Below are 26,543 nucleotides of genomic sequence, written 5' to 3'. Positions count from 1 at the left end.
ATAGATTCTAGTTAACTGAACGTTTCTATAATTTTTAATACATGTACCATATTTGCTAATTTTACATGAATGGCTTGTGCTTTTCTTGTTTACGTTTGATAGTTCTGAATTATTGTCCTTAATGTTATGTAGTGCAAATACATGTATTGTGTCAAGCTGTCATTATTGTTGTGTAAGTGTTAGAGGGCACAGTTGGATTTAGTTTCTCTCTCACAAACACACATGCACATGCACACATACACCTTTCATGCACCCACATGAAAGTGTGCATTTGCACACATGCAGGCATATGTGTGGAGGTATCACACACACACACACACACACACACAGTCAGTATCATTACTTTTTGTCAGACATTAGTGGTAGAACAGGTATCACACACACACACACACACACACAGTCAGTACCATTACTTTTTGTCAGACATTAGCGATAGAAGAGGTAACACACACACACACACACACACAGACACACACACACACACACACACAGTCAGTACCATTACTTTTTGTCAGACAGTAGCGGTAGAACAGATATCACACACACACACACACACACACACAGTCAGTACCATTACTTTTTGTCAGACATTAGCGGTAGAACAGGTATCACACACACACACACACACACACACACACACACACACACACACACAGAGTCAGTACCATTACTTTTTGTCAGACAGTAGCGGTAGAACAGGTATCACACACACACACACACACACAAACACACACAGTCAGTACCATTACTTTTTGTCAGACATTAGCGGTAGAACAGGTATCACACACACACACACTCACACACACACACACACACACACACACACACACACACACACACACACAGAGAGTCAGTATCATTACTTTGTGTCAGACATTAGCGGTAGAACAGGTTTGCTCTTGAAAGACAATTTGATCAGTCCCCTCAAACTTAAAATGCTTCAATATTCTTTCATTTTTGTTTTCCTCAGTATCCCGTATCATCTTCAATGAAATCTTACTTTGGAGGGGCACAGTGAAAATTATTCAATGTTGTACAGGAAAGTTCAAAATATAGAAAACCCCATTTTGTTTTCTTTCTCATGGTACCTTTGACTCTCATGTGGAACATTTCAGTTGGTTTCATTTTTTTCATTTCATTTTATTTACTCTAAATTGGTTCATCTTTTCTCACTTCTGTTCAACTACAATAAGAAATGTGCATGATTCATGAACATATTCAGAACCGAGAGGTAGATTTTAAGAAATGTGCACGATAATCATACAAATATTCAGAACCCAGAGGCAGATTTCTAATCCAACCTTAACTTCAACAGAAAGAAGAAGACAGTCCATCGGGAGACGAATCTCACGACAATCAACACAGTCTGCTAGACGGCAACGGAGACAGTGGTTACGAGGCGGAGTCGAGGCCAGAGATCACGGAAGAAGACATCACTCCCACGGGAGACGATGAAGGTCTTGACGCGGATGACGAGGCTACGCACCCGAAGCTTTACATGTACAATATTTCCAACATTGATTTGGAGGACTCGCCCATTCTCACGTCACCTACGCGAAGACTTCTCAGAAAGAGCAGTCCTGACTCTTAGTCGAATTCGCCATTCCAGAACTTGTGTATTTCGTATCATAATTGTTTTCATAATCATGGAGGAATCTTTTCATGAAAAGGAAACTGTAAAGGCTCTTGGTGCAACGCAAGGCATTCACAAGCAGGGATGTTGCTAGAAAGTGGTGGTGGGGGGGCAAATGGGTTGAATTTTAAAAGGTATTTCTGTGAACATAATGTAAACTAGGCTAAGATTGTTTTGTAATAAGATAAACCTTTTTATAGCACTTTGTATGATTCATATGAGACATGTTGGTCCTAAACCAAAGAAGTCCTTTTTATCAGGATGTGTCGGTCGTGCAGGATAATATGTAAACAGCTGTGTGAATGTACACACATTTAATCATGACCTGCATTATGCAGAAATTTGTATTCTCAGTCATTTAGCTGAGATTTACACACAGTATTTTAGGAATTCTTTGCAGAATCATTTTTTTGATGGTTCTCAGTTTAACAAAAGGGTGAGAATCATTTAGTCCTGTATAATTTAAGATGCATGTTTAGAGCATAGTGAATGACTTTGCCTTTTTTAATTTTATCCTTATGTTTGTTTTTTGTACATGTATTCTATGACACACATACATATTGTTATTTGGTACAGATCTATTGTAGGATTAACAAATGAGCTAACACAAATCATAGGATTTAATGTAGGCCTATCTTGCATGTCAGAAAACCTTTAGCAAGGTCACACAGTTCAATCTGATGTATAATTATGTATAATATAAATCACATCAGCTACTTTGATTACATTATACGAATGTGTCAAAGCATTCATTCAACAAAAATCTGCCTTGTGTTCACTAAATTTGTCAATGACATGTGTACATTAAATCCAATTCGCAGGATTCTGTTCATAATGTAATATTTTGTGTGTGTTATAAGCTTTCATGAGCTTTTTTGTAAGGCTGTATTTGTGCCCTGCAAGCAAAAAGTCATTGTAAATACAGGCATTGAGTGATTGTCTCTTGTGTTTGTGGCAAACGATGCTTTAAATGTATATAAAATAACCCACCTACTTTGCCACAGTTATGGAAGATTCAATGTTACTTTAGTTTGCTTTTTAGTAATACACGTAGTTTAACATATATGTATAGAGCTGCTGCAGGTCAGTAAACTTTCATTATCAGGACACTTCATAATTAGAAGTTTATGATGCATCTTGGAGGATGATGATCTGATTGTTTTTGTGATTGTACTTCAATTTTTAGTTTTGCACAACTTGAAAAAAGATCCTAGTGAAATTTACAAAGAATGAATTTTATGTATTTATTTATTAATCTATTTTGTTTGTTCGTTTCATTCTTCATTTCTGAGGTGCAGATAACAAAAGCAATTTAGGCTTGTATGCTTGTGAATGACAATTTTATTAAAATGATAGTTCTATTTCATTTAAATGTGTATTGCTGTTGTAACATATTTTAATGATGACAGGATCATATGATATTGGTTGTACAGTGTTTCTTTATTTGTGAATTTACGTACTTGATGTTTCAGTGTTTGTGCCAGTGGAATGTTCATGATGTTTATAGTCACCATTTATCATACTGTAGTTGTTTAACCTAGTTTATAAATGGCATTTTTGTAACAACATCCAATTTTAAGGAGTGCCTTTTTCGTTCCCAGTACCGGTACTATGAAAGCGCAGCAGACAACACTGCAGATAATGAACAGAACTTGAAATACAGAAAAACTTGTCAAAAGCTGTTGTTTTTCCTTATTTGTGAAATTCCATTTTGGTTTCTTTTATTATATTTGAAGTTTCTTCAAATTTCAGTCTCAGATTAAGGAGAAAAAAAGTGTGTGTGTGCATTTGTGTGAGTAAAATGAATGAGTATAAAAGAAAAGTGTTCATAATGGCGCAAACAGTGACAATTTATGTTTATTTATTTTTAGGTTTCATTGGTTAGGCATTGAAAAAGAGGATCAAAGCTAAGTAGTATCTATTAAATAAGAGTATGATTTTGCATCTGCAAAGAGTTGAGCTTTTTTTCAAATCTCTGTCTAGGAATAGACTGTTGCTTTCCTTTGATTTTTTTGGATAAATGTTTCAAAATAATCAAACTCTGTTTAAAGGTCCTTGTCTACATTTTACACCGAAATCGCCATTTGACCATTAAAATGCAGAGACTATTATCTACAAATATCAACAATACACACCCTTTCGATCAGGAAAAACGAAGCCAGTGTAGCCGTTTGAAAATTCATTGTAGTATTCCAGCGTAGTACTCATAGTAGGATATCCTTATTTGGAAAATACCAAGCGCAGAACTCCTCTCAATTCCCGTGCATTTCGTGCGTTTAAAAAAAAAGCGTGGACAGCGCTCCAGTGTCAAACTGTTGCTGCACTTGTTTGGGCGTGGCTTTTAGCATAGTGACATGAATTTGATTGGTCAGTATTTTTAGGCAAAGCACATGTTCTCAGCAAACAGAAAACAAAATATTGGAAGCGTGAGTCACGCTACCCAAAAATAAAATCTTTTTTTACATATATTTTTTTTCTATAACTTTTTTCCCCATGGTTCATTCATCATCTGACATAACTTTTTAGCAAAATCTAACCATAAGATTATTGAAAAAAAGCAAAAATGTAGACGACCACCTTTAAAAGAAAAGGTCAGCCACACAAGAATGACAAGGAGTCTGTTGAGTATTTCCCTTTCACCTTATTGACACACAGACGTATATACGCTGCCTTCAAGCTTTGTCAAGTGAAGCCTCTTTGTTGTGGGTGTCATCATCGTTTTGTGTGACCAGCCATGCATCGATTCTGCTTTCTACACTTGGCCACAAAATTGTTGCGACAAATTTTGCACCCAAATTAAAGCATTCCCATGTCATTTCATTCTATGCCAGTTAAAGGCCGTTCACTTGAAGTTAATGCTTTAATTGAATTTAATGCTTTAATTTGGGTGCGAAATTCATCGCAATAATTCTTTGGCCAAGTTTAATTCTATTCCCCCAGTGCCCAGTCTCAACAGCGATGCAAAACACAGCTGAACCAAATTTCCTGGTTGTGTGTCTTCATGTCATTTTTGTGATTTTTTTTCTTCTTCTTGTGAATGCCACCAGTTTTTGAACCTGAATAAAGTCAACTTCGTTTTGAAAAGGTCTTCTTTGGTTGTTTTGTGTGTTAGTGTGATGACGATGAAGACATATATGGAATGCATGCACACAAAGATTTTGTTTAAAAACGGTAATGTAAATGATCGGCAGTAGCTGCTTTTTACATTTAGTCAAGTTTTGACTAAATGTTTTAACATAGAGGGGGGAATCGAGACGAGGGTCGTGGTGTATGTATGTGTGTCTGTGTGTGTGTGTAGAGCGATTCAGAGTAAACTACTAGACCGATTTGTATGACATTTTTCATGAGAGTTCCTGGGTATGATATCCCCAGACGTTTTTTTCATTTTTTCGATAAATGTCTTTGATGACGTCATATCCGGCATTTTGTAAAAGTTGAGGCGGCACTGTCACACCCTCTTTCTTTCTTTCTTTCTTTATTTGGTGTTTAACGTCGTTTTCAACCACGAAGGTTATATCGCGACGGGGAAAGGGGGGAGATGGGATAGAGCCAATCAAAAATTTGCTCCAGGGGCTTGCAACGTAGTACAATGTATTACCTTACTGGGAGAATGCAAGTTTCCAGTACAAAGGACTTAACATTTCTTACATACTGCTTGACTAAAATCTTTACAAAAATTGACTATATTCTATACAAGAAACACTTAACAAGGGTAAAAAGAGAAACAGAATCAGTTAGTCGCCTCTTACGACATGCTGGGGAGCATCGGGTAAATTCTTCCCCCTAACCCGCGGGGGGTTGTCACACCCTCATTTTTCAATAAAATTGATTGAAATTTTGGCCAAGCAATCTTCGACGAAGGCCGGACTTTGGTATTGCATTTCAGCTTGGAGGCTTAAAAATTAATTAATGACTTTAATTAATGGTCATTAAATATCTGAAAATTGTAATTAGAATTATTTTTTTATAAAACGATCCAAAATTACGTTTATCGTATTCTTTATCATTTTCTGATTCCAAAAACATATAAATATGTTATATTCGGATTAAAAACAACCTCTGAAAATTAAAAATATAAAAATTATGATTAAAATAAAATTTCCGAAATCGATTTAAAACAATTTCATCTTATTCCTTGTCCGTTCCTGATTCCAAAAACATATAGATATGATATGTTTGGATTAAAAACACGTTCAGAGAGTTAAAAAGAATAGAGATATAGAAAAGCGTGCTATCCTCCTCAGCGCAACCGCTACCGCGCTTTTCTGGATTGCTAATTTCACTGCCTTTGCCACGAGCGGTGGACAGACGATGCTACGAGTGTACGGTCTTGCGGAAAAAATGCAATGCGTTCAGTTTCATTCTGTGAGTTCGACTGAGCTTCACTAAATGTTGTATTTTCGCCTTACGCGACTACCTGTTTCAAGTTGTTATACTTGAACTTACAAATAAAACTGAAAACATCAAGTGGTTGCTAAACAGATACAGTATATCAAGACTTACAAGCAAATCTGAAACCTCAGAAAGCGGTTCAAAACAGATACATTGTATCCAGACTTGTAAATAAAACTTCTTCTTCTGCGTTCGTGGGCTGAAACTCCCACGTACACTTGTGTTTTTGCACGAGTGGATTTTTACGTGTATGACCGTTTTTACCCCGCCATTTAGGCAGCCATACACCGCTTTCGGAGGAAGCATGCTGGGTATTTTCGTGTTTCTATAACCCACCGAACTCTGACATGGATTACAGTAACACACTTGGTCTTGTGCTTGCGTGTACACACAAAGGGGGATAAGCCACTAGCAGGTCTGCACATAAGTTGACCTGGGAGATCGGAAAAATCTCCACACTTAACCCACCAGGCGGCCGCGGCTGGGATACGAACTCATGACCTTCCGATTAAGAGGCCGACGTCTTACCACCTCGCCACAAACACCAGAAAGCGGTCCAAAATAGTCTTCCAGGAAATTTATCGACATGAAGGCATGAATGGAATGTTTAAAACACATTTACATTGTCATGATCTAAGGCACAAATGGAACGGTCCAATCATATGTGCATTTACACTATCAACACGGCAAAATACACATGAGATACATATAATAAACACACATGCTGTATACAATCATACATACAAGCAGGCACACACATTGGGAATGTTAGTTGTTACAGCACCAATATTGAAACTCACTTTAGAACCATACACTTTAGAATCGTACACTTCAGAACGGTCGTTTCAGAAGAGTACACATCAGAAGCGTACACTTCCGAAGCATACACTTCAGAACTGTACACTTTGAAACTGTACACTTCAGAGCCATCTATATATACATTAGAACCGTACACAATCATCATGTACGAAACGTACACCTCAGAACCGTACAATTGGGAACAGTACACTTCTGAACAGTACACTTCAGAACCATACACTTCAGAACCGCACACATCAGAAGGGTACACATTAGAATGGTACACTTCAGAGGTGTACACTACAGAACTGTACACTTCGGAACTGTACACTATGAAATGTAGGGATGCTTTCCTGTTTTAGAAGACAAACAGACAAGCAGCTGAGGATGTAAGAATTACAAATGAAGGTTAAACATAAATACTTCTTAAAGTATACAGGTCCTTATCCCCTTCCCCTGAAACCTCTTGCTTCCCTTGGGAATACACCTGAAATATTCATGTTTGAAGCAAAGATGAATAGCAGCTCCTCACTGATCCCTAACTTATATATTTTGCCCCTGGCTTGACCCAATGTGTCAAAGTACAAAAACACAGGTATAAGTTGCACAATTTCATATTGACGTACTGAAAACTGTCAGCAGGTGAACATTTTGAGCTTTTTGGACTCTACAGGGTCTAAATTCTAATCTATGCATGTACATACCAAATATTTTCACAAAATACTGAGAAAGGTAAATGAACAGCTTGTTTCGTTCTCAACCCTGTATCCTTGTGCACAATTTCTGTAACTTTTGAGTTCATTTTCCACAAACCCGGGTACTGAGTGTGTGTTCATTCAGACGCTCAAATGTCCAAACTAAGAACAATATCATAAATATGTTCTTGTGCATGTTATTTCTTTAATCCTTGTCCTTTTGCTCTAATAAATGACATTAAAATTACATTTTGTAATTTATATTTTTAAATCACACCAGATTTTCTTGAGTTCTGTCACATATATCCGCTAACCGGGTCCTGGCTTATGGATTTTGTCCCAAGAGTTCTTGCAGACGTAGCCAAGACACAAAAATCGTGTGTCTCTACCGTACAAGCCCAGCTGCCCCTCGTGACACATGTACGTCTTGATCATCACCTGCTTGGGCTTTCTCAGGGGGGTGGAATACATCAGGTATATCACCTGCTCGTCACCGCACGCCAAGCCGTCCTTGAGTAGGCGCTCAACAGTGTGCTTGTAAAGGGAAGTAAAGTTCACCAAAGTCTCTCTCATTCCCAGCAGCATTTCACCAGACACCCACACCAAATTATTGGCGATAACATCTTTGGCCCGAATGTTAGGATCGTGAGGGTAGGCTTGCGACATGGATACAAAGTCAACGTTGAACGTTGTTGGCGGCACCAGCTTGAAAATGTCGAAACTCGTCTGGTCCAAGTTTCTTAAATAACTGATGTCTAACCATGCGAAGAAAGGAGTCTTAAAGTAATTCTTCTTCACAGCCATTTCCAGAAGTTCGTACTTTGCATGCGAGGCACTGGTGTGTTCGGGATAAACTGTGTTGGGGTGATGCTGTGGATAACCAGGCTTTTCATAAATCCTCTTGAAATACGGCCGAAGGCGGAAACTCCACAGCTCCTCCCTTCTAACTCTGATAATCTTCGTTCGAGTCTCAGGAAGACAGGATCTGATTTCCTGAAAATATCTAGCAACACTTTCATCCTCGATATAAGCCACCACTGGGTTAGCCACTCTGCCGAGCGGTCGCATCCACTCTTTGTACTGGTAAGGGTTGGTGTAATCCAAAGAGTTGGGTCCGTTCTTGTAAGTGCCGAGGTTGAAAAACGCTGTGATGATGGTGATTTCCTCTGGATCCTGTTTGGTGAAGTAGGCTGGGAGGTCTTCCCTGTCACACCAGTGGTCCTGCAAGAAATACTCTGTGATGTAAAATTGATGGTAAGTTTCAGCATACATACATGTATGTATGTACCTGCACGAACAATATACAACACATGCCAACGCACTGAATGCCTGTACAGTGAAACCCCCATTTTAAGACCCCCGGATCGAAGACCCCCCCCCCCCCCCCTTATTTTTAAGACCTTGCTTTCTCAAGACTTTCAGTTGAAAAAAAATAATTTAAGACTCCCTCCTTTTAAAGACCTGATTTTCTCTGACTGTTGAAGGTCTTAACAGGGGGGTTCCACTGTAACTGATTCAGCATATGAACAACACGTACATTTTGACCTTCACTGAAAGAGTTATACACTATGATAAACTAAGAACAGAAACAAAATTGGTTTTCAGTTTGCATGGTGAATGTTTCGGTAAACTGGTCACTGAAATTAAACTTTTAAAGACAAAATGGCAAGACTACGCATTGACCAAAGGATTCTAATGACAATTTTCTCAATTGCTTCTTTTCAGACTGGTTCAATACAGAACTTGCACGCACTGCACACTGTTCTATTTGGTGCGAGATTTGCACTTTCAGCTGAACTCGCTTACAGCTCGTTGGCTCACTTATAGCGTGCCGCGGCGCGGCCAGTGACCTTGATTCCCTTTCGCGCGCTGTCTCTAGCACACAAAGGCTCTATGGAGCTTGTGTGCGATGGCGCCAGTTTGAACAAAATACGTGATTCTTGGTGTGAAAAAGGGATCGTTTCAGTGACTTACACCTGGGATTATGTTCATCTTGTGTATTTTGTTACTTGAATATACAGGCATTGTGTTGGTGCAAACTGGAGTTTATTCATTCGACTCGTTTTGTTTGATTTTGTGGTAATACTAATATCACTGGCACTCAGCTCTTGTTCTTTGTTCCTGTTAAAAGAAACAGAATTTGCGCGTTGTATATCAGTTTATAATCACACTGAATACTGATAACAGCCCAACCGACTGTGTTTTTATTTTGCCATCAGTAAGTACTTAGTCTTAACTGTGTGATAGAGTGAAAACAAGTTAGGTTAAAGGTGTTTGTGTATGATTTCTGAAGCACTTTTGTGGGGTAAGTTGTGTGAATTAACCCACGCGCAGGTTCTCGGAACAGGCACTCGCTACAGTACGCTATTATATGCAGCTCTGTTGACTGTCGTGCATTTCATCTTGTTTGTTTTGTTTTGTGTTTTCCCCCTTCTTTTTTGTTCTTAAGCATGTACATAGTGTGTGTGTGTGTGTGTGTGTGTGTGTGTGTGTGTGTGTGTGTGTGTGTGTGTGTTCATATGCGTGTGAGGGAATGTGATCCCGCGTAAAGAGTGTGTTTACACTCACATTTGAACCGTTTAGTTTGAAATTACACCCACTCTATTCCATTACAATGCACGTCATCTTTTTTTTCTTCAGCATCTCAGAGAAATAACAACCCCAACTGTTGTGCTGTGTTGTTTTGTTTCGTTTTGTCTGTTCTGTTTTGTTTGCGATAATGAAACAAACGTTAAATTGTCGTCGGATCGACGAGTTTTCTTTCCTGTGGTATATATACAAGTTTGTGAGAACAATACGAGTGAAAAACTGTGTTGAAAAACTTTCAAATCGACTTGTGTGCTGCTATTGGATTACTGACCAACAGTTGCAGGGTCAGGTAGGCTTTTTGTTTTCTTCACATGCAGCTAACAATTTGCATGAACATGTATTGAAAGACCGTTTTTTCTTTCTTTTATATTACAGGCATTAATTGCACTATTTTGAATTATATAAACGCAAAACAAATTTCACATGCGCACCATACGCATGCCTATAATATGTTTTTAAATACGACTGTATATACTCTGTTGTTTGTATATATATTTTGTAAAGTGTTGTACATGTATATATCAGTGTACTTAGGGATTACCTTTGTCTTTTTTTCCAATATTTTGTGTTCTTTTATTGTGACACATTGATTATGATGTTTTGTTTACTGTGTTGTCTTCTGTCCTCTTATAGATTGTGCCGTGCTTTCGGATGTTGGGTTTCCTGTTTATTTAACTGTAGCATACATGTGTTTTTCAGATCTGTAAGGTGTGGTATAATTATTTACTTGAAGAGCAAACACCTTTTTTAATTCTCTCATTTAGCCTTTTTTCTGTCTTGTAAATTGTGGCATGTTTTGTTTCATACGATTGACATACATGTATTATCCGCCTATGTGTTGTCTGGGGCTAATATCATGTGGCACTTCGAGCGGATTTGGGTGAGCGCGCGCGAGCTATTTTTTTTTCTCCTGTGGTATATTATATATATATACAAGTTTGTGAGACTTGTATAGGAGGGCCGTGAGGTAAGCTTTTTTGTTTTATTCACATGCAGCTAACAATTTTCATGAACATGTATTGCCGTAAGATCTTTTTTCTTTCTTATATGTTACTGACATTATCTACACTATTTTGAATTTTATATCTACACTATTTTGAATTTTATAATTATATAAACGCAAAACAAATTTTACATGCGCACCATCAATGACTTTTACTAGTAGTCCTTGGCATAATATGTATGTAAATACGATATACTCTACTGTTTGTATATATTTCGAACGCACACACACACACACACACACACACACACACACATGTACACATACACACACACACACACACGCACGCACACACACACACAGTGACACATTGGAAAACACCGCCATGAGTAAGCATCTTCGGCGTCATTGACAAACCTCCAAAAGGGAAAAGAAAGGTCACCTGTTATTCTATTCTCAAGAGTATACAATGTATAACCACTGTTCTACTTTCAAGTATTACACCCTACGCATGGAGACTATTTCCTTGCGGGAGTATATAGAGGGCCACTTATCAGGCATTCTGAACAGTGCAGAAAACGTTCTCACTGTTTTTAGGCTCTCTCTAGAGCGCGCGAGCTACAGAACCTTATCAACACAGCAGCTGCTGGCCACGCTAGCTGCAGACAAAGAAAGAGTCGTCTGTCAGGCGCCACTGTGAATGGGGCCGGGTAGGAGGGAAATGGGGGGAGGAAAGGAAAGGGAGGGTAAATAGGGGGATGAGGGTGGTTCTTGCCGGTTATTTTTAGCTGGAGCCAGCCTGGAGCAGAGAGTGCCTGAAATGAAACACAGTGACTGATGCATGTCACAGCAATTCAGTTTGGATATTTTAAATAAAAAGAAGCAGTTGCTTGTGACAAAAAAGTTCAAATCCAGTACACGGCTGTTCCCATGGCTTCATTTCTGCCTCCTTAGCTGCAGGCAGGCTGAGCTATTTTTAGCATCCTTTACACCACCGCTCTGTACAGCAGTGCTGGCTCGCTCAGAGCCATACACTGATAAGTACTATCTTCCGGTGTAGCGCGGAAGCATTTTGGTATAACAAGCAAGTGAGCTTAACAGTGTGCTGGCTGCAGCTGTTGGTAATCTCTGCCTTGACTATTTTTAACTCGCACTAAAATGCAGGCCAGGAACAGCCATGAGTAGCCTTACAGTAAATGCAAAATCTTAACAAGTCGCGTAAGGCGAAAATACAACATTTAGTCAAGTAGCTGTCGAACTCACAGAATAAAACTGAACGCAATGCAACGCAGCAAGACCGTATACTCGTAGCATCGTCAGTCCACCGCTCATGGCAAAGGCAGTGAAATTGACAAGAAGAGCGGGGTAGTAGTTGCGCTGAGAAGGATAGCACGCTTTTCTGTACCTCTCTTCGTTTTAACTTTCTGAGCGTGTTTTCAATCCAAACATATCATATCTATATGTTTTTGGAATCAGGAACCGACAAGGAATAAGATGAAAGTGTTTTTAAATTGATTTCGAAAATTTAATTTTGATAATAATTTTTATATATTTAATTTTCAGAGCTTGTTTTTAATCCAAATATAACATATTTATATGTTTTTGGAATCAGCAAATGATGGAGAATAAGATGAACGTAAATATGGATAGTTTTATAAAAATATGTTTCTTTTTACAATTTTCAGATTTTTAATGAACCAAGTCATTAATTAAATTTTAAGCCACCAAGCTGAATTGCAATACCGAAGTCCGGGCTTTGTCGAACATTACTTGACCAAAATTTCAACCAATTTGGTTAAAAAATGAGGGCGTGACAGTGCCGCCTCAACTTTCACGAAAAGCCGGATATGACGTCATCAAAGACATTTATCAAAAAAATGAAAAAAACGTATGGGGATATCATACCCAGGAACTCTCATGTCAAGTTTCATAACGATCGGTCCAGTAGTTTGGTCTGAATCGCTCTACACGCACGCACGCACACACACACACGCACACATACACCACGACCCTCGTCTCGATTCCTACCTCTATGTTAAAACATTTAGTCATAACTTGACTAAATGTAAAAATGGAAGCACTCAGTGACTCACCACTTTTGGATTGCCTCGGAGGTAGCCTCGACTGAAAATTGCGTGCACTGAAACAAAGAGTAAGAGAAATGATCCTGAAACTCATAAGATTAATGAGTAAGAAATATTGTGATAACACTATCAGAACAATAAACATTAAAGGCATACTAACGCACTTCCGTGTTTACAAAGTGTAGTTTGCCCACAATCGATGTCAAACGCACCATAAGACCATATAATGACGATACGTCACCATGCGCGGACCATAATACATGCATTACAGCTTGTTCTAGCCTCTGAAAAAGTGAGGATGTCAACAAAGCCGCGGTGTTCTCTCCCTTGCATCAACGTTACATGTGTTGCCAAATCTATAAATAGGACGATCCAGATCAAAATGAAAATTCAAATATCTCAACATTTAAGGGGTCCTAGACCACAATATTTTGCAGGGAACTTAATTTAGTCTGTCTCCAGCTGTTGGTAAAGCAATTAGCGTGTATAGTCATCGAGTACATATGGCTTTAAGCTTTCATAGCCTGTAATAGACTTACACTTATACTTCATTGCAGCATTCAAAAATTCTTTGAAATTTGAACAACACATCAGTGTCAATCCCTCTTCAGCACTTGAACCCCTTAGTTTTAGTTGTACACTTTGGTAATAGAAATTTTTCTCCTTTAAATAATGGGAATATTTCTTCTACACAAATGTACCCCCCCCCCCCCCCCCCCCAGAGGCAATCAAATTTGAAGCCAGCAAAACCTTCAATCAGAGTAATTACCAAACTTGTAGGAAAGCCATAGTAGAGCCAAGGTTCCCAGGAGAGACACAAAGCGCTGATGGGTGTACTGTCGATACTGCACCAGAAGACGGATGTCGTTCACACATCGCAGAAGGAAGAATTTCACTCTCATCTTGCTTCATGCACAGGTAATACTAATAGCTGCCACAGCCTGCAACACAGAAGAGACACATCTACACTATAGGTATCAGAATTACCTTTTTTCAAACAATGTACAATGATGATCACACAATAAAAAGGAAACATTTCACTCTCATCTTGCTTCATGGATGAGACATACCTGATGTCTGACTGCATTTTTAGTACAATCACTAGCAGGAAGAGGGAGATGTACAGATCGAGATAATACAAAAAGATGCTGGTTCATGCATTATCAGCAATTTTGCTGGGATTTACAGCAAATATTACAATTTACAGAATGGCCCAACAAGTTTCTGCAATTTGTTTTCGAGTTTTTAGGCAGTCCTTTGAGTCACGTTTTCTCTCCACTGAAAAAGTTTGGCATACATTAATTGAACTTAGTTTACTGAAATGAAACTCACAAAATAGTGAAGATTATTTCTATCGGTCGTGGCAGCAGGTTAGATGCAGCTGCCTACCTGAATACAGAGTTCACACCTACCGCCATGTTTTCCCTACTTTCACTTACGTCCCGTGAAAAAAATAAAAGGTGAACTTTACTATTTCATTCATTTTTAGAATAAGGCTTACGTAAAAAAAAAGGCTGATGTCATTTCATTATTTATGTCGCATGGTTATCCAAAACTGGACACGAATGTTCTTCAATTTACTTTTGTTAATGTTATAAGGTTTTGTATGGGTGTTAGAGTTGCTTCCCTTGGATTTGGTTTGATACTTTCTCTTCTGGCTACCCTTGACACTTTGCAAGTAGGTCAACAATTTCAGAGTGTAAACAAACAACACAGTGTTTTAAAAGGTTGAACAGTAGGTGAGACACTAATACACCTGCCAAGTATAGAGTTGTGTAACTTGTGATTTGCACTGGACGCCCCCCCCCCCCTCCTACCCCCTTCCTTACAACCCAATGTATCTGAATCCGAAGTCCAACAGTAGTTCGGTCTATTTGAACGTGGGCCTGTCACAGGAGCCGATTTTAGCTTTGAGGTGTGCGCAGCGCTGCTGCAAAAAAACATTAAAAAAACAGTAGTTCATTGCAAATTGTTTTATGTTGCTCTAAAGTATGGGTCCCAGTTCTTTCAGTCTTTTAGAATAATTGGGCTCCCTACTGCCATGTCCCCATAAAGGAACAATTAATTTGGCTGATCACAAGACCACATGCAATCTCCCCACGACAGGTACCTTCTATCAGGGTGCATCCCGCAACATCGTTAGAATTTGATGTTTTTCGATCTTTTTTTGATATTTCTTAGAAATTCGAGTATGGTTTGCAAGTTTTATTGAAAAACTGCACCCTGTGGGATTCCCTGTATACTAGATTGCCAATTTTAAAGTCTTAGGTATACAGGGAATCCACCTACAGGAACTCGACCTACAGGGAATCCCACTCTTTTGGTCGACATATAGACCCCATCAGCGAAACTGGAGGACAATTTTCCCTCAAAAAAAACACCTCACAGTCACACACACGCACAAAAAACATCTAATCCCACTTTGCATGCTCTTCCATTCCATATGATGAGCACTTTTTTTTAAATGTTGAAAATTTTAGAAAGAAAACAGATCCCTAGAATGTTAAAAAAACAAACACATACAGGCATTGTCATTTATGACATGGACCTGAAAATTCCGTTGTCTTAATTCATTGTCTTGATTACCATGCAAGATTCTTAAGCATTTTTTGCCATCTGTGCATGATGACCTGAAACAATTATGATACATACTGCACATGTCTGTGTTTAAATACAATTAGTGTGCATAAGTGTCTGATTTTATGCTTTAGGTTTCGAGCAGAGCCCAATCACGAAGTACAGTCTGATTCCGTCTCTGTTTGTGCCCTTTCAGGTTTTGAAGAGAGTCCTACATCATGAACTACAGCCGCTTCTTCAATCCGACGAGCTTGGCTCGACAACCGTCTGCTATTCGTGTGCTGAGTATGCATGCTTTGTTGAGTTGTTCTTAGTCTTACTGCCAGTTTTTCCTAAACCTTTGTTGGCGTTAATTTAAAATTGTCTCCAATGGGTATGCATGCTTAGCGTACATGAGATGTTTGATTTGTTTCTGGTTTTCCTTCATCTTTGAAGATCATGGAACTTTCCCAAGCTGTTAAGTATTGCTAGAGATCATGATTGGAAATGACTGATCACAGTGTCTTTTGATGAAAAGACAGCTTTACGTAGAGTTGCCTTTGTTGTCTACCAACCAAAATGTCTATGTCCTTCAGCCACACCAACAGTGAAGGGAATTTTAGCTGATCACTGCTGTGTTCTATCATACAAGGTACTTCAACAGCTTCTACTAGTAAGGCTAAAGTGCATACTTGGGGCATGCAATAGTAACTGATGGTAAACATTCAGTACAGTGGAACCCCTCTTTAAAGACCCTCTATTTTAAGACTCCCTCCCTGTTGCTGCTAGCTTTCCACTGGGAGGAAGCGACCCGAATTTCCCTGCGATGGGACAACAAAGTACCATGAAAATGAAAATGAGAAGGAAAAAAATGAAAAAAGCAGATTTTCTCAGATTTTCTAAGGTCTTTAAAGGAGGGGGGTTCCACTGTACAAAATGAATTAAGGTGTTGAAGTTTTCTTTTTTCAGCTGCCATTGTGGCGTCAGGCCCCCCATCTCTGATCTCCATGGCTGGGGGCATGCCCAATGCCGACCTGTTCCCAATACATGAGGCCTCACTCACGCTAAGGTGAATTTGTGTAGCAGTGTGTGGTGTTTATTTCTTCACAAATAACTCTGTCGGGATTGCATGGGTTCTGAAAGAGTGAGTACCCTTGCATTTGCGCAGACAAACATTAGCATGTGCTTCCTGTACACATGTCTGAGACATACCCTCTCACTAGTGACTGGCCTATAATGTCACGTGGGAAATAATGTCATGTGGGGAAACTTTCCCACATGACATTACAGGCCAGTAACAGGCAAGAGTGCTTGTCTCATTCACGTGTACGGGAAGCACATGGCAATATTTGTCCGGGCAAATGCAAGGGTACTCACTCTTTCATAACCCAGACAAACCCAAGTTATTTCCGGAATTTATCTATTAAAGATCTGCTCATCACTTTTAAGTAACAGTCCTTTGTAAATGTTTCAAGTCGAACAAGTTGAATATTAAACTGTGCATATGTTCTTCAGTCATTTAGTGAAGCCTTTAATGACATTGTAGAAGTGTAACAGAAGTGTCAAACTAAATTCTGTCTATTACTCTGCAGGGACGGCTCAGTGCTGAGAATACCTCCTGAACAGATGAAGAAAGCTTTACAGTACTCTGCTACTCCAGGGTAAAGAAGTTTGTTTCTTTGTTACATCGAAACACTCCCATGCACTCACTTACACATGTGGGGTGGTGCAAACACACACACACGCACACACTTGCACACATGTACAGACACAGACAGTGAGACACACACACACACGCACACACGCAGACACACACACACACACATACACACACAGACCAGACACACACATATACACACACAGACACACACACACACATACACATACACACACGTACACACATACACACACACACATACAGAGTACAACGTACACACACACACACACACACACACACACACACATGCAGATTCACACACACACACACACACACACACGCACACATACACATTCACACACACAAACACATACATGCACACAAACACACACACACACACACACACAAACACACACACGAATTTGAGTCTAAGAAAATGAACACAAACATACACACACACATACAGAGAATAATGCTCACACACACACACATGCACAATCACACACGAAAATGTGAGTCCATGAAAATTAAGACATACATAGTCTAAAATCTTCATTCTTTCTTGTGCAGTCTACCTGAGCTGGTCCAGTGGATGAAAACACTACAGAAGCAGATGCACAATCCTCCCACCATGGGCATCTCAGATCCACAGAGACAGCTGGATGTCCTCATCACCACAGGCAGTCAGGATGGAATATGCAAGGTAGGTCTGTCTAATAGTCATACCTCCATCCACCCAAACTCTGCCCGCACACACACTTTCAAGCACTTGCACACATGCACATACACGCACATGCACTCACACACACAAACAAACACACATACACACACACACACACACACACATTCACTCAAACACGCACTCACTCAAACACACACACACTCACACACTCACTCACTCACTCACTCACTCACTCACTCACTCACTCACTCACTCACTCAAACACGCACTCACTCAAACACACACACACTCACACACATATGCACTCACTCACAGACATTCTACACTCTCTATCTCTCACACTCACACACACATGCATGCATTCACATCCACACACTCATATCTCTCTCTCACATGCACTCTCTGTCTGTCTGTCCCTCTCTCTCATTATTATTGCTTATCTATTACCTTTGATAATAAAGATTTTGAGATTTGGAAGTGAATAGAGAGGTCGACTTCGAGAAGTTAGAACATAACAAATGAACAGACTTGTGTTTGTTTACCCTCTATCGCGGCCTTTGAAGGCAAGACGTTATCCCTCGTACACAGTTTCCCCTCATTGGGTTACACACTGACAACAAATATTTTTTAGTTTCCGAGACAAACGTGACTTATCATTCTACAACTGATTGTGATATGCGTTTATTTGCTTAAAGTTAAAATGCTGATATGGGATTGTTCACCGCAGACCTGGATTAATCTGTTCCACATATCACTATCTATTTAAGTTATAAACTTGTTAACAATAACATACAATAAAACAAAACTATTTAAAAAAAAAAATTTAAAAAAAAAAGATTTTGTCTTGTCTTGTCTCTCTCTCTCTCTCTCTCTCTCTCTCTCTCTCTCTCTCTCTCTCTCTCTCTCTCTCTCTCTCTCCCTCTCTCTCTCACACACACACACACACACACAAACACAAACACACACACACACACACACACACACACATACACACATACACTCACATACAAGCCTCCTTTTATTGCTCGTCCTTATTATTATTCTTGTTCTTGTTCATTTCTTTCCGTTCTTCTTTTTGATTGCTTTTGAGTATCTGTGTGAGCAGTAAGCCTCAGTTTTGAATTATTTATTAAGCTGATGGTTTTACAACTGTTGCAGACCATGGAAGCCTGCCTTCAGGAAGGACAAAATGTGTTGCTGGAAACACCTACATACTCTGGTACACTCTCCATTGTAAGTTTTATGTGAGAGGGAGAGTGTGTGTGCGTACTCGTATGGGTTAGTATATGTGTGTGCGTGCGTGTTTGTTCTTGTAGGTGGGTCAGTGGGCATGGGTAGATCCAAGGGTTTATGCATACGATTTTGAGTTATATTCTTAGCGACAGAATATTTATTCACACTTGTTTCACACTCAAAAAGAGGGGTGTATACCCTTAAGTATTGTACCTCAGAGGTTGAAAAGGTCATTTATACCAGCAAGACCCTACTTCACTCAACATATGGGCCCAGTAGCTCAGTGGGTAGAGCACTAGACTTGTGATCCGAGGGTCACGGGTTCGAATCCGGGCTGGGACGGACACGGGTTAACTTTATGTGCAGAATCAGAGACTGTATCCATGTCACCACTGTGGCATAAGTGCAGGTGGCTGATTACAACTAAACAGGCACACACCTGGGTAGCGCGACTCTCTTGCTGCTAGCTTTACACTGGGAGAAAGCAACCAGAATTTCCCAGCGATGGGACAAAAAAGTAATGAAAATGAAAATAAATATATATATTACTCCTAGCTTGTTGTATATAACAGAGCGGAAATACTTTCACAGGTAAAACCTATCAGACCCAAAATGCTGGGTATAAAAAGCGACAAGGATGGTCTTGACCCTGCCCATCTTCGTGAAGTTCTTTCAAAATGGCATCCAAGCGATGCCAAAGATGACAGCAGCAGCATTCCCAGGCTCCTCTACTTGGTTCCCAATGGCGGAAACCCCACGGGCGCTGGACTGACGTTGAAAAGAAAGAAAGACATTTACGAACTTGCTCAACAGTACGATTTGTTAATTCTGGAGGATGATCCATACTACTATCTGCAGTTTAATGAGGTAAAGTAATCATTTTGATTCAATCAAGAATTATTTTCTGTCACCTGTTCTTTGGGTTGGGGGAAGAAAGAGAGCAGCTGTTTAGCATGGTGAACCACATTCAGGAAGGCTCAGGCTTCCACCTTTTCACAAATTTGTGAATTTCTGGGAATGGAAAAATGATGAATGAGCTCAGATTTGCATCACATATTGCACCATTTTGAATGTAAAATTCAAAATTGATCCAGACTCCCTTAGAATTTCAAAGATGGTTTGCTTTTCTTCAGTAGGACTCCTGTTGATTGTGACTAAAATCTAACATATTTTTGCCTTTTTTGGTCACTTTTGCAGCCCTATATTCCCAGTCTGCTTTCTATGGATGTAGATGGCAGGGTCGTCAGATTTGATTCTGTGTCAAAATTGCTGTCTGGTGGGTGAGTACTTTCTATCCTTGGTGTGTGTCTTGATTGTTAGATGTGTGTGTGTGTGTGTGTGTGTGTGTGTGTGTGTGTGTATGTGTGTGTGTGTGTGTGTGGTGTTTGTGTGTATGTGTGTGTGTTTGTGAACATTCTTTTTTCAAGCAAGTCCCGTAATCCTTTCAAGGAAATAGAAGACAAAAACCAAAGCAGAATTTGAAACAATTTCTTTCAATTTCGTATTTGTAGCATGGCAAACTGGCCAACAATCTGATCAAAGAGATGTTAGAGACTGAGTGAGCAGTGCCTGGTGACAGGTTTCAATCTTTTAGGAAAGCTCTATGATCTGTCAGTGTTGTGGAACGTTTAGTCAAAAAGCAGCTTGTACTACATTGGTACCTGTGATGTGAGGCCCATCCAGTGAGGGGGCACCTCCCAAATAAGGACAGCTACTATTGTCCCTTTCATGACATTGACAGGTCGTCTGCATTCTACACCCAAGGGTACATGCAGTACCACTTTAGTCAAAAAAAGTTAGAGACTGAACCCGTCAGGAAAGACAACTTTGATGTGCAAAGGAAGCTGAATAGCAGGGGCTCACATCCATGAGAGGTGGTATAGGACAAATGTCCTGGACAATGGAAAAGTGATAGGACATTTGTCCTCAACAAAACTAAATCAATAGGACTTTGTTTTTTCGCAACAAAACGTAAATTTAATTAAACTTGACTCGTTTCTTGTCACACAATTAACAGAACAAATAAAATAATTTTCTTGGCAAAAAGGTATAACAGAACAAATCAAAGTAATAACAACGTGTTGTTTTGTCTCTGAGCTAATGACGACAATTCACTGTGATTGTTCCTTTCTCTTGCTGAAGAGCATGCGCTTTCTGGTGGATGCCCACAATTACACAACCTTCACCACCCACTGTTTCTTTTCAACGTCATCCTTCGGCCCCTCCAGGTAGAAAATCAGACTACTGTAAATTGTAAAGTACTGACAATGTCCGGATCAAATGAAAGCATAATCGGACAATGACCACTTTGTTACAAAAACAATAGGACATATGTCCTCTTGCATGAAAAAGTATGTGACATTTGGAACAAATATCCGTGTATGTCCGATGTCCGACGTGGATGTGAGCCCTTGGAATAGTTGAGAAACTTGAAAATTTTGGGCTGAAATTATTGTTGCATTCAAGAGCGATATGTGTCTGCCCAGGGCAAGAGTGGGAGTGGTGACAGGCCCCAAGGCTGTACTAGAGCGCATCAACCTCCACATGCAGGCCTCTGTCCTGCACACCAGTGGGTTGGCACAGGTGAGGGGTCCCCTTCATGCTCTGCGTCACGCATTGCATTCAACTACAGTGGAACAGTTGAACCCCCCTTTTAAGACCCCCATTTTAAGACTTCCCCCATTTTAAGATCTTGATTTTGAAGATTTTCTGTTCATTGCATCTGTCATTTTAAGACTCACTCCTTTTTGAGACATAATTGTCTCAGATTTTTTAGGTCTTAGAAAGGGGGGTTCCACTGTACAATGAGATGTCAGGCGCCTTCAGTGAGAGGACACCTCCCAATAAAGGACACTTTCCGTTGTCCATTTTGATTTTGACAGAAGTATACCTCTCATGACAGACCACCCACAATATAGGGACCATTTTTCTGGTTGGAAGGGTGTTCTTTCATTGCAGGTTACCCTGTAAAGCGCTTCTCTACCTGCCTTTCCCTTGAGCTTTTCGTGTAGGATGAATTCAGTTCCTCATGTAAACCTGATGAAAGCACCGACAGTTTTGGTAAACTGAAGATATCGCTTTTAAAAGCATTCATGTTAGAGAATTCAAGGTCCATTGACAAGTTTGGAGACAGCTATAAGTTGCTTAAAGGCACAGTATTAACCCCTTCACTGCCACAGTATAACAGCATTTTGGTATTGCTGTGTGCCAGGGCAAAATTTCGCTTTCTTCGGTAGGTTCACTAATCTGTTCACTGCTCGATCATTTATTGAGATATCTCTTAGATCTTTGGCATGTGTTTTGCTTATACCCTTGGCTATTATAGGATGACATGATCATTGGACTTTGTTTGTGATTGTTATAGTAAAAATTGATATAATGACCATTTTTGTCAAAAATTACAGTTTAGGGACTTACACACACTCACATTGCAGCACGTAAAACCACACAAAACACTGCTAAAACTGCTGTCAAACATCAGGTACTCACATTACAGCCCATAAAAGTATCTTCTGTGTGGTAATCCATAAATCATTTCTTGTAGAGCTTCCAGAACACTGTATCGCTTGAAAACAGGTCTACGAGTTGAGGTCCGACTTTCGGCCGCCATTGTGAATGGCGGCTGAATGCTATAGTCGGTTCTACATTTCAAACACAGTTTTCAACACGTGGTAATAACTTATCCGAATGGTCTGTGGGAAAGAACTGTGTTTAGAACCCCTACAAGTACTTGGACAGTGGTTACCTCCCATTAACTTTTCAGAAATGTCCTGAAATGTTGTTGACACAAATCCCACGTATGAGATACGGTTATGGGCGTATGACAAACCAAAAATGACCACGTATTACATACGGGGTGGGCAGTGAAGGGGTTAAGCCTCCCGTAGACCATCATATACACTGTCAGGCTTTTACACACAGTACAAACACCCTTTCATTTAAACACTCACCGAACGGGAACATCCTAGGTGCCCTAGGTAAAGAGCGAGCAATTTTTAAAGAATTAATTTTGCGGATTGTCTCTCAGACAATCGGACCGTGGTGCGTTTTGGCGCTAGACCTAACTTTTAAAATCCAAATGATAAATTGACAGCTTGTTACACAAACATTCTTAAATCATAAAAGAATTATTTTTTCATCAAGACAAGATCAGTACAATTCGAAGTTTTGAAAGTTTGAACAAAGAAAAACCTGGAAGCAGGATCACGCAAGGTCGTGGTTCTCGTAGCAGACGACGGTTTATGCCTATCGCCAGTTCCTCTGAACAGTCAAAAGCCATCGCTAGAGTTCTTGTGAACTACAGCCGTTTGTTTCGTCCATAGTCAGAGGTACATAATAACGTGCTATTGCAGATAACTTTACATCGAGTCGCATTCAAATTACTAACTGACGACTACATTGTGAAAAAGATAACTGGATCACACGGGTTCACGATGGCTCAGGGGTAAGATAAACCACGCAATAATAAATTCTTTGAAAATTGCTCGCTCTTTACGGAGGGCACCTAGGATGTTCTTAAGCGGTGAGTATTTAAATGAAAGGGTGTTTGTACTGTGTGTAAAAGCCTGACAGTATCTGTGATGGTTTACAGGAGGCTTACTGTGCCTTTAAGCAATATGTCTCAAAGATATTAAGGTCCTTCTGAAGACATTTGTTTCATAAAGATATGTATATTTCTTCAGACATGCATTTTGTCAGTCCTGGAGTCGATGGGACAGGATGGACTTCGGAAACATGCACACACTGTGGCGGACTTTTACCTAAAGCAAAGAGATGCTTGCATTGCTGCAGCAGAAAAACACCTGACAGGTAAGAGATGTACATTTTAGCGCATTACAGAAATCAGAAGAAAAAAATGGCGGACAGCATCTCTTCATCGATTAAACATTTTTCCGCAGCACACTTTTTTTTACTCAGATACAAAGGAAACATTTTAGGTGTGTACTAGGGTAGAGAACCGTCAGATACAACTGCCTGCCTAATAACTTTCCCGTGAAGTTCTAATACTGGTAGGTATTTTTAGAAAGGGTGCGAGTGATGTTTGTACACTGGCAGAGCGGATTGAAACCTGCTTCGACAAAAAGCGTCTGCTCATGTGCAATGTAAGGGCATTGTTATTAATCTCCTGTGTGTGGGTTTGTTTGTGTGTGTGTGTGTGTGTGTGTGTGTGTGTGTGTGTGTGTGTGTGTGTGTGTGTGTGCAGGTTTGGCCGAGTGGTCAGTGCCTAGCGGAGGAATGTTTCTGTGGATCCGACTCCTTCATGTCAAAGACACATTCTCGCTCATCACTGAGAAGGCCAGAGCAGCTGAAGTTCTCTTCGTTCCTGGCCGGGTTTTCATGATTGATGAAGCTGCGCCATCGCCTTACCTCCGTGCGTCATACTCGTTGGTTTCACCTGCAGATATGGATAAGGTAAGTATTTAGTGTTGATATCCTAGTGGTTAAGACGTCGTCCTTCAATGTGGAAGGTTCAGGTTCGATACAAAGCTGTACTTGGTGGGTTAAGGATGGAGATTTTTTCCGATCTCCCAGGTCAATTTATGTGCAGACCTTCTGGTGCCTTATCTCCCTTCATGTGAATGCGCAAGCTCAAGGCCAAGTACATACAATAAAGAGTGCCTTCATGCAAAAATTAATGAGTGGTTGGTATATACCTTAATAAAAAAATTAATGAGTGGTGGGTTTGCTGCCTGCGGATACAGAAGAAGAGTTGGATTTCCTTTGAGAAAACAGCATTGTTCTTTTTCTCAAGTAAACATAGCCTCTGTATGCCACAATAACTGTGATACTTTTTGGAATGAAAATGTTCTATATATAAAAAAAAGTTCATTGTTTGTCTTTGTAGTCATCAAATTATAATTGCTGTGTAAGTAGATAAAAAAAAGTTCAAGTACTTTTGTTGCTCTTGGCTGTTATGAGAGGTGCTAAAAAGCGTACAATTTGCACTGTATCTCATCATGACTCATGTCAAAACTGTAATGTTTTGATGCAGTTTTGCAGGTTGTTACTGTTCACTCTATTTTCACATTTGTTTCACAGGGATTTCAACGTCTGGCAGACCTCTTGAGGGAACAGTCCAAAGAGTGAACGTGAAGAAGAGTTGTGATCGAATCCATTTGTACATGTGCATCAGTTAAACAGATTAGTGATAAAGGATGTGTGTGCGTGCTGCGCATTGCCACAGCATAGGTAGTGAAATTTATGTTTGAGAGAGAGAGAGAGAGAGAGAGAGAGAGAGAGAGAGAGAGAGAGAGAGAGAGTGTGTGTGTGTGTGTGTGTATGAGAGAGAGGAGATAGAGTGTGTGCAAAAGCATGTGCAAGTGTACAGTACTATATTAACATGTTGCTACATGTGCCTGTCCACTTTCTATGGAAAAGAGAAGCCCTCCCCCAACATTTTAAGACTCCCCCAACCCCCTGCGACTCTTTCATGAACGTTCTGTTCATAATAAACCTCTGGCGGGGATGTAGCTCAGTCGGTAGCGCGCTGGATTTGTATCCAGTTGGCCGCTGTCAGCGTGAGTTCGTCCCCACGTTCGGCGAGAGATTTATTTCTCAGAGTCAACTTTGTGTGCAGACTCTCCTCGGTGTCCGAACACCCCCGTGGTACACGCAAGCACAAGACCAAGTGCGCACGAAAAAGATCCTGTAATCCATGTCAGAGTTCGGTGGGTTATAGAAACACGAAAATACCCAGCATGCTTCCTCTGAAAACGGCGTATGGCTGCCTAAATGGCGGGGTAAAAAACGGTCATACACGTAAAATTCCACTGTGCAAAAAACACGAGTGTATGTGGGAGTGTCAGCCCACGAACGCAGAAGATGAAGAAGAAGAAAAAAACCGAGATCATGCAGTTGTTGATTACTTCATCTGCCATGAATATGTCATTGTTTGTTGGTGTGTCTTTTGGCTCCACAGGGGTATTGATTTCAAGGTTATGACCGATTGTTACACCATCAGTGATCAAATTGGCGGCATTGTGTGAAGAGATTATTGTATTGTTTATTCAAGCAGGTTTTTTGTTTAATCCGTTTTACCAGTCTTGACTCTAGTATTACTGTACATTTTAATCAATTTAATTATGTTTGTCGGTTGTTTTGTAGTTGATTTGAACATGGTGTTGCAAAACTTGGTGACACTGGTATTAATTAATCAGGGAGTCTGCATTATTTTATCAAAGATTTTAGACAGTTGTATTTATTTCAACTGTATGTAGCATTTCATTACTCTGACTTTACATTGTCCTTTGAGCGTTTTGTCTGTGGAGGAAGTGTTCTAAG

General features: G+C 39.9%; 3 protein-coding genes and 1 long non-coding RNA gene across 10 annotated transcripts in view; 2 read left to right on the top strand and 2 right to left on the bottom strand.

Annotated features, from left to right (window-relative positions):
• The window catches only part of LOC138966365 (axotactin-like), a 146,079-nt gene extending 141,356 nt beyond the window's left edge, over positions 1-4,723 (top strand). For all 6 annotated transcript variants that reach the window (XM_070338568.1, XM_070338570.1, XM_070338567.1 and 3 more), the window contains one exon: positions 1,316-4,723. In XM_070338568.1, coding sequence (XP_070194669.1) covers positions 1,316-1,591 — 276 coding nt within the window. In that variant the 3' untranslated portion in view covers positions 1,592-4,723. The remainder of the gene's footprint in view (positions 1-1,315) is intronic.
• The window catches only part of LOC138966381 (uncharacterized), a 223,948-nt gene that overhangs the window by 178,080 nt on the left and 19,325 nt on the right, over positions 1-26,543 (bottom strand). The window lies entirely within an intron of this gene.
• On the bottom strand, positions 7,422-14,563 carry LOC138966376 (uncharacterized). Its single transcript, XM_070338594.1, has 4 exons — positions 14,467-14,563; positions 13,904-14,075; positions 13,144-13,190; positions 7,422-8,739 (listed from the first exon to the last, which is right to left on the bottom strand). Exons 2-4 carry the CDS (start codon positions 14,034-14,036, stop codon positions 7,828-7,830), a joined length of 1,092 nt encoding a protein of 363 aa, XP_070194695.1. The 5' UTR covers positions 14,037-14,075; positions 14,467-14,563; the 3' UTR covers positions 7,422-7,827.
• Positions 14,797-25,373, top strand: LOC138966373 (kynurenine/alpha-aminoadipate aminotransferase, mitochondrial-like). Its single transcript, XM_070338586.1, has 12 exons — positions 14,797-14,812; positions 15,908-15,996; positions 16,660-16,759; positions 17,283-17,351; positions 17,918-18,050; positions 19,188-19,262; positions 19,854-20,129; positions 20,460-20,542; positions 21,749-21,845; positions 23,945-24,071; positions 24,466-24,674; positions 25,302-25,373. The coding sequence occupies exons 2-12, from the start codon at positions 15,930-15,932 to the stop codon at positions 25,347-25,349; spliced, it is 1,284 nt and encodes a 427-aa protein (XP_070194687.1). The 5' UTR covers positions 14,797-14,812; positions 15,908-15,929; the 3' UTR covers positions 25,350-25,373.

This window comes from Littorina saxatilis, linkage group LG5 (assembly GCF_037325665.1).
Source record: "Littorina saxatilis isolate snail1 linkage group LG5, US_GU_Lsax_2.0, whole genome shotgun sequence".
Taxonomy (NCBI): Eukaryota; Metazoa; Mollusca; class Gastropoda; order Littorinimorpha; family Littorinidae; genus Littorina; species Littorina saxatilis.
The sequence above is the reverse complement of the archived record's forward strand: the minus strand, read 5'-3'. Positions and strand labels throughout refer to the sequence as shown.